A 9135-nucleotide genomic window follows, 5' to 3' on the forward strand; every position below is an offset into this window, starting at 1 on the left:
AGGCAAAAAAAACCTTAAAACAGACCTTTTTCCTACTCCTTGGCTTCTACTGAAATCACAACCAGGACAAGAGTGATATGCCAATATTTATTTCTCTCATGAGAACAAAATCCTTTTTTTTAAACAAAATAGGGCTGCTGCACAATCCCTAAAAGTCTAAATCAACCCTTTAAAAGGCCTAAACACAGAAAAAAAATTACAGTTTTGGCCTTAAACTTTTGTGACAGTCACATAGTCTCACAATGTTATAAATAATGGCATTACTGACTTAAAACTTTACATGCCTCAGGTAAAGTGTCACTAAGAAAAAAAAACAACAACTTTCATTTGTAAAGCATCTTAAGTAAAGCCGTTTCTCAGGACATTGCTAGGCAAATTAGGAACAAAGTTGTACAAACGTACTACAAAACTAAACAAACTGCAAATGACCTGATAAAATCCTGCTTGGTATTCACCTATTTTTCAAAGAACGACTTCCACTCAGCTATTGCTTTCTTATATGCACTAGTGGCATCTTGATCATGGATGGCATCAGTGATTACCTCAGTTTGTATGACAGAGAGGACCGTTGCAACACATTTTGGGTATGTTAAGTGCAAGGTGTAGTAATATGCCATCAACACCAACATTCCTTCCCAGAAATCCTCCAAGGGGAGAGTGGTCACTGGTATGTTTCCTACAGCAACAATGCTGGTTGTTCCATCAAAAAGCAGCACTGGGGAGGAGAGAGGCCGCTTCTCCAGGTATAGCATTGCATCTTCACCCGGCTAGAAAAGCACAAAAAAAGGACAAATTCTTCAAGATTTTCAATGAAAGGGTTGCTGTGCATCCAAACAGCTTAAGACACAAATAGCAATATCAAGAGTTTAGAATGCTCCAACTGATTTACTGTTGGAATAGAAGAAATAAATATAAAATATCTGACTTACATAAATATGAAATTTTGGAAATGTATTAATTCTGAGCATGAATTTTCTCTAATTTGCAGCATTTTTATCATGTCTATTTGTGCTTTTTTTCTCATTTGTTTTTTAAAACAATTTCTTTTAACTTTGTTACATATTCTAGTTTTTGAAGGCCTTTTTAAATATATCATTTTACTGCTTCTACTTGTATCCTAACTGCAATGTGCTTTTGCTCTGTGCTGCCTCTCTGGAGTAGGTTTTGAATAACAATTAAGAAATCCTGAATAAGGAGTAATTTAATCCCTGCTGAATTGAACTTCGACCTACTCTTATTAAGCAGGAAAAGCAAAATAATAATATTAATAATAACAATACAAGTAAATGGAGTACAAGTTACAGTGGCTGGTATTGCAGCTGTTCTCACCTTGAGGATATGAAGGAGAGCCTCACTGGCACTTCCCAGCCGCTTTGGTGGTGTAGTTTTTGAAGGAAAAAGAGATGGAAGTGCATTGAAGAGAGTGACAGTAAAATCCACTGTGAACAGAGAAAAGTATCTCAACAAAGCAATCCGAACATATCTGATGTGTGGATTTAATGTATGAAAAGGCCACTTACCTCCACGTACATCCAAGGGGAGAGGAGGTTTCAGGACCTTCTTCCAAATGCCATAGAACTGCACTTTCGAACAAAACTCTGCCCATCGACCCTTCATTTGATCTATGTATTTGCAGTTGGAGCCACCAATGATGCGACGCAGTTCATCCATCGCCTATGACAAAGTTGTGCTCAGTTAGTCAAGAACTAACTAAACCTATCCAGAGAAAGCAAGGAATTTAACTGAAGGTAGTTGAACTTACATTTTGTATGTCTTTGAAGCACGGGTATGCTTCAAATACTTTTCTGGGCCTGTCTTCTTCCCTTGTAATATCTGCGTCAATAAAAGTTCGTCTGGCCTCAAACTCCAGGTCCAAAATTTGAGCAACGTCACTTTGGTTGGGTTTTGCATTGGGTTTCCTGTACATGTTGCTCAAGGTTTTGTAATGTCTTGCCTGCATCTTCAGGCTGTCATGGTCTGCTAGGGAAAGCAAAGAGCAATTGTAAGACATGGTGTAACTAGACTTCACAAAATTCAGATTTTTCTAATCAGTCATTTCTAGTTGCATGGTTGTTTTTAAGTATAATATTTCTGAGAATTAATGTTTAGGTTAAATATGTTTGAGTAATGAACTGACCCTATATGTCCTGATCATTTCCCTTTGTGTCCTTTTCTTATAATGATCATGGATTTATGTTAATTGTTAGTTTGAACAGAATCAAATATTAAAACGACAGTTTAAGATGCCCGTGAATAAAACTGTGGTGAAAATAAGGTAAAGGTTGTTTACTGTGTATATCGTTCACATCAGTGTGAACAGTGATTATGAGCTGATGGATAAAAATATTTTAGGTAATTTGATCTATGACAGAAACACTGTGATAAGGCATGATAGATGTGACCAGCATGAGGATTTACATGTGTAAATAATCAGCACTGAGTAACACCCATTACAACACAAAGTGTTAAAATACTTACTATGGCTAACTGGCAAACTGGAATGAGGGATCTATCATATGTTGATTTTACACACCTACTCGAGTTAATGCCAAACCACTATGATTTATGGAATAAACACTTAGAACGGGGTTCATTGCTGCAACCATATTTTGGAAAGAGCTGTAAGAGGAACCACAGTCAGACAGAGGTAGATAAGGGTGATGGTGGACTTACCAACAACATCATCTGGAGGTGCAGTTGAAGGACCTATATCAGCCCTGGGTGCAGAGCATGAGGCTGACTTGGATAATAGTGGTAAAGCCAGGGTAGTATTGTTTGACGTAGTTGGTACAGTGGAGGGTAGCGGCAATTGGGATTCTTTCTCTGAGGAAAAAACAGAAGATGAACAGAATGTAATAACAGGGAATAGCTAGAAAGTTAAGGAAAATACTCAACACTGTATAAATCTTGTGATGCACTCTGAACAGAAAACTGAGGGCAGGTGGTCTCTTTGAAGTTTTAGATGTCCAAAAGTCATTAGTACAGCAGACCAAAGTACACACCTGCATTTGAGTTATCCTCACTGAGGTCATCATTGCTCTCAAGAAGTATGGTATAGTCACTTGAACCACTTGCTTCACCACTTAGGTCACCTTCAGTCCCATTGTCTGTGTCATCTGAGCTGAAAAGAGTCTTCCTGGGCCTGCCTCGTTGTGGCATGGAGCCCTGCCTCTTCCTTGGAGACTTCATATTTTGGAGTCGTTTGTACAGTTTGGTGTAGATGGTCAGCTGTGGTAAAATAATATATATTTGTACATCATTTTATTATCTCACTCAATTTTAGATATTGTAGTGGGTAAAGAATGACTTACGTATGGCATGTGTGTGTCAGCATCACGTAACATGGGGTAATAGTCGACAATCTTCTGCGACATTGCTCTCATTTCGAGTTTGGAGGGGTATGTTACTTCTTTCCCCATGGGACTAGCACGGAGGATTGCAACCATGCTGGTGACGGTGTTCCTTACAAGTCTGCAACATAGCTCCTTCGACATCCTACAGTCCTTTTCCTTTCCACTGTGGAGCAATGCAAAGTACTGACTGCGCACCATGTCCAACTCTGAATCTGTATACACCACATACTCTGGTGGGTCTGGCATTTTCATTTTTTTGTCAGCAGTGTAGGAAATGGGAGTGGAAGTTTGAGGCTGACATTGTGACACATCAAAGCCTAAGGGGTTACTCTCGCTTCGATGGAAAGTGTTGGCATCTTGGTCAGTACTCTTAAACTATAACAGTTGTGGGATATAAACAAAAATACACAATTAGGCAAATTAATGCTAGACAATATGGACAGTAATCATCTTCTTAGTGGTATAATGTGTATTTACCTTTTGGCTGATAAAATCCCAAATCTTCTTTCTACGGAAGAAATTTTCATGGCCCGGAAAAAGATCCTTTAGGTCATCCCGGGTAAAGCTCCTCAAAGTTTCCTCATCAATATTCGCAGCTGTAAAAGAGAAAAACAACTTCAAAAGTGATATTTATTTCTCTTTTCCTGGGCGTGGCTTATTACATATTGAGGTCATTTTTTTTGTCAATAAATGTATTTTAGCAATAAGTAATATTAACAGGATAAAATGTCAAACTTAAAACAGTTTATCAAATATTTGGGAATGCAATAAAACTATTTTTGGCTGTCTTCAAGAATGATGTTCCAAGTCTATTTAGGCAAAGACAGCTCAAGGCTATAATGTGGATAAAGTTCAGAGTAGAGTGCAATCCTAGCTCCAAGTTTCAGAAATGATGCTAACAGATGCTAAGGCTGCTTAGCTAACGTACCAAAATAACTGAAAAATAAGACTTACCCTGCAACACAGACAGTATGGCATCGTCAAAGTTGTCCATGCCGTGACAGCAGTTCTCTAGTTCGGTTCCAAAGCCTCCACTCACAGTACCTGGAAATATCCTACGGCTTAAATAAGAACATTTAGCTAAAGTTAACACATTAGCTAGATTGCTAACTAGCAGCCCTCACAAAACACGACTTTATCTTAATAACACCGTTGTACCATAGTATTTTTCAAATCAACTTAATGTTACCAACCTTAAATTACTGTTCACTTTGTTTAGATAAATAATTTTGATCTTCCTAACGGTCCTGATGGTTAACAAAGCAGGGGAAAAGAGTTTGTCCCGCGTGAAAGTAACGTCACGACAGGAACTGAGAATGCGCATGCAGAAAATTATTTATATTTAATTTTTTTTAAGTAAAAAAAAAGAAAATAAAAATATAAATTCAGTCTTAAACACTTATTGCCTAAAAATAAATATAACTGATGTAATTTAAACCTGAAAAATTGGATAATTAAGGATGCATATATTTTTAAAATTGCCTACCTTTCCCATGGTCCCACACTCTCATCTGTGGCCTTCAGTGGAGAGCGGTAAAGTAAAGCTGCATTGCTACTGCGCGAAAACAGTTCACCATGGCGCTCTGGAGATGTATGATCTGTTTTATCTTTGTTTCTTTAACTCTGAAGGTGCTCCTTAGCCACATAAATGCAGCTCATGGTCGAAGGCAGGATTTTTGGGTTTACTGTGGAATAGATGGCTGTGAACAAGATTTCAGAGTTTTTAACTCATTCTTTCGCCACATTAAACGGACGCACCCTCTGTATTTGACGAATGGAAGCCCACCAAGAGGATGGAGGATCCCCCCAACATCCCACTCTTTAGGATCGGAAAATTTTGGTGTTTCAGTCTTTGCCAACTGTAGTACTGCAACAACAACCAGCACCGTGGAAATATCAACTGGTGGATCTTGGCCTGAAGTGCAGGAGCCTCAGGTTGTTGACAGCCCGATCACGGTAAGTGTTAAACTAAATAAAATGTAGTGTGGCTTCTGATGACAAATTTAGCTATGTCTAACTCCTCGTATTTGGTCCTATATTACTTTTAATCATTTTCTCCATTTTTAATCAAGAGAAATTTAACGAGATCTCGCGATATTATACCGCTAGATATTGTTCTTCAAACTGTTACAAGCGATTTCCACCATGGTTGGATTTTAAATCACAATTTCATCCTGCAGGATGAAATGAAAAACAAATAAACAGAATAGCAGTTCAGTGTAGATAGTACAGGCTATGCTGCAGCCGGAGAAGGCACACACTCTGCGGCTGGCATGTCTCCTGGTGAAGTTTGCATCAAAGACACTCTCAGCGCGTTTAAATCGTTCAATGTGACAGCAATTTGGGTATCTCGTAGGAATTACAGTTTCAGGTAAGACACAGAGTATTTGGAAGCACTGTAAAAAAATCTGTTGGCTAGAAATACTGCCAAAACATGGATAAGAATGATTTTTTTGAAAATTAAATAAATTAATAAATGCATACAATAAAATATATCCATATACTAATACTAACATAAATTCTAAGTGCAAATCTAAATTACGTGATTTAAAAATACATAAATAATTTAATAAATACAACAAACATGTAAAGAAACTAATATCTAAGTGCGAACAAAAATTCATTATTTAAAAAGATAAAATCTCATTCTCATGAATCCAATCCCTAGCCTCATCAAAACAATGGACAACCCCTTTTTTATTGTTTCTTTGTCTTTGATTTCTTTTCCATTTTTTTTCTTTATTCCAAAGAATGAATATTATATTATCTTATATTATATTGAATATTCACAACTGTAACACTAATCACTGTCATGCACTTTGTTTTTTAATGGACCAATCATTAGGTGTAACTGATTATACCTGTTATGTAAGAATTTCTATAATTGGCCAGGAGTTTGGACTAACTTTGTTTTTCTGCTCTAAAGGAAGAAGCTGTTGCTAAAACATCCTTTACCAGACACGATATTACCAGATCTGCTGCAGCTTTTGCTATCAGTGTTCAAGAACAGTGCCACTTATCACAGGTATGTTATAGTCTTAATGGATCAATACATTACATAAGGCAATCAATGTCTTACTTGTTCATAATGGAATTCAGAATTTTTTTTTTAATATAAATGCAGAATAAGTTACTTTTGTTTCAAATGTTTTCACAGAGAACGGTCAAACATATCATCTCAGGAGTGCAACAGTATCAGGCTGTTCTTTTGGATACGCTCAAGGAAAGAATGAAGACAGTGTTTGAAGATAATGCCGAGGGAACCACTCAGCTTCAAGATGAGGCTTTGGCTACATTTGATAAATTCATGGATCCTTTCTCCACCATTGCATATGGACAGTGTAGAGCCATAGGGGAAATGTTCTGTCCAGTCAACGCCGAGGAAGTAGTAGTATCCCAGAAGATATGTTGGGTAAAGCAAGGTCTTTCAAGGGTCATGTCCTTAAGGAACAAAAGTTTTTACTATGTACCATTAATTGAAAGTCTAAAGCAGTTAATGACTAATGAGAGAATCTTTACCATGTTGAACACTGCACCACAAAGAAGCAGAGAGGGATTCTTCTATGATTTTAGAGACGGGTCCCTCTTTACATCTCACCCCTTGTTTTCTCAGAGGCCAAATGCATTGCAATTAATACTGTACACAGATGAAATTGAAATATGTAACCCCTTAGGGTCCCATGCTTCTGCAAACAAATTGGTCATGTTTTATTATACTTTAGGAAATATTGATCCAAAATTTAGGTCAAAGTTAGCTGCAATACGACTTCTTGCTATTGCTAAAGCAAGTGACATTTCTCAGTGGGGTATTGATGTTGTACTGAAAAGAATACTTCAAGATCTATCACTGCTTTACAATGGTGTAAGGATTGAAATGTCAAATGGTGAAATTGAATTGTTTGGTGCTGTTATAGCCATTTGCGGAGACACGCTAGCCCAGCATGAGATTGCTGGCTTTAAAGAAGGGATTGGTTTTGCTTATAGCAAATGTAGACACTGTGAATGCAACTTTGATGATATGCAAAGTGTTTTTGAGGAGAAGAAGTTTGTTCAAAGAACTCTGGAGAAACATATCAGGCAGTGTTTTGAAATAGATAAAGCAAGCACAGATTTATTGAAAGCGTCCCTCAAAACTACTTATGGAATTAATAGAAGAAGCAGACTAGTTGATGTTCCTGCATTTGACCTGATCAAACAAACTCCACAGGACATAATGCATGTTATTTTTGAAGGTGTTGCATCAATGGAAGTTAAATTTGTATTAAAACACCTAATTCTCTCAGGACAATTGGAATTAGACAAGTTTAATTCAGACATTCAAAATTTTCCTTACTCACCTCTTGAAATACGGGATAAACCATGTCCTATTAGCTTTGGCACTTTAGCGGCTAACGACAACAAATTGAAACAGTCTTGTGGACAGATGCTAATTCTTTTAAAAATATTACTTTTTCTTTTGTATGGTGTGGAGAGTGAGTATGTTGTATTTATTAGAAAGTTAATTATGATAGTTCAAATAGTTCTTGCTCCCATTATTTCTTTACAAACTGTATTGCAACTGAGAAGTATGATTGAAGAACACCTGTATCAGTTCAAGCAACTTTTTCCCGAAGCCAATATAATACCTAAGCAACATTATATGTTGCATCTTCCCAGTCAAATCTTATCCCTTGGACCTTTAATAAGGAGTATGTGCATGCGCTTTGAGGCAAAGCACTCCTATTTTAAACAGTGGGCTTCTAAGTTAAATTTTAAAAATGTTTGTAAATCCCTAGCAAACCACAATCAATTTCTTGAGTGTTGTCAAAATGAAATAGGCACTGAACATCCTATTTTTGCGAAAGAAAAGGAATCCGGGCCAGTATCAGCTGTTAAAAATAATGAATATGTTAGGAAAAAAATTAAAGAATTTTTTGGAATAGATGTCATGCAGTCTGTTGTCTCAGTGAAATGGTATGTTCTAAATGGCAATAAATACATTGCTGGGAAGTCCATGATTATTGCAGATGTGGATGGCACTTTCCCTGTGTTTGGACTGATAAAGGATATCTTTTTGATTGACTCATCTTTTATTGCTTTTGAGTACCAATGCTATGAAACTTTGAATTTAAATGAAGACTTATTGGCATATGAAGTAACTATGCCCATTGTTGCTCAAGCTACAGAATTAGCCCATGAGCTCATTGATTACACTTCATACTTTTCTATTAGTTTTAAGGACAGTGTGTTTGTTCCAATCAAATACAGTCTTTCTGATATTATTTCCCATAGAAATCACCCTTAAGATTAGGGTTGCACCAAGTATTGGCTTAGTGTAGTTTGTGATGATATAAGTTGACAGTCATTAAATGTTCCCTAAACCAATGTCAATGTTGTACCACATAATGCTGGCATGCTGGGACAAACAGCTGTCTTTGAAATGTGATTTGTATCATAAATTGTGGTTAATTTTTTTCCCTTATATGTACAACTGAAGTCAGACATGATTTTGAATAAATAATATTTTCAACAGATGCCTTGTGTGAATTTCCTAAATCAAGCAAATTGAGTTTGTCACTCTATCTTGAAACAAGTGATATTTTGAGAGACATCTGGTGAGAGACCTAATGTAGGCTATTTTAAGAGTTATTCTTCCCATTTCTGGATTTCTGTACTAATATAGACACAATTATATGGTTATTCTCGATTTAAGTTTATTATCTAAAATCCAGACTTAGAAACAAGTAAATCTTTTTTAAAACAAGGCAAATAATCTGGCCTGTCTAAAAATAAGATTTTAAAT

The 9135-nt window shown here is 36.5% G+C and overlaps 1 protein-coding gene and 1 long non-coding RNA gene across 6 annotated transcripts; one reads left to right on the forward strand and one right to left on the reverse strand.

The window, feature by feature from the left end:
* Positions 1-118: 118 nt before the first annotated feature.
* On the reverse strand, positions 119-6247 carry LOC308411016 (uncharacterized protein). Of its 5 annotated transcripts, none has more exons than XM_080904707.1 (10): positions 4840-6247; positions 4308-4397; positions 3831-3949; positions 3312-3728; positions 3003-3228; positions 2674-2823; positions 1763-1980; positions 1521-1674; positions 1330-1439; positions 119-767 (listed from the first exon to the last, which is right to left on the reverse strand). In XM_080904707.1, the coding sequence occupies exons 1-10, from the start codon at positions 4862-4864 to the stop codon at positions 456-458; spliced, it is 1821 nt and encodes a 606-aa protein (XP_080760833.1). In that variant the 5' UTR covers positions 4865-6247; the 3' UTR covers positions 119-455. The 5 variants fall into 5 exon arrangements, with proteins under 5 accessions (XP_080760833.1, XP_080760834.1, XP_080760831.1 ...); XM_080904708.1 differs by having other exon boundaries at positions 4308-4414; XM_080904705.1 differs by having other exon boundaries at positions 4308-4414; positions 4547-6247.
* LOC308411018 lies at positions 5183-8479 on the forward strand. The gene is made up of 3 exons (XR_013974321.1): positions 5183-5309; positions 6280-6378; positions 6511-8479. It is a non-coding gene; the product is annotated as an uncharacterized lncRNA (long non-coding RNA).
* Positions 8480-9135: the final 656 nt, after the last annotated feature.

This window comes from Rhamphochromis sp. 'chilingali' (genome assembly GCF_963969265.1).
Source record: "Rhamphochromis sp. 'chilingali' genome assembly, chromosome: 15".
NCBI classification, from domain to species: domain Eukaryota; kingdom Metazoa; phylum Chordata; class Actinopteri; order Cichliformes; family Cichlidae; genus Rhamphochromis; species Rhamphochromis sp. 'chilingali'.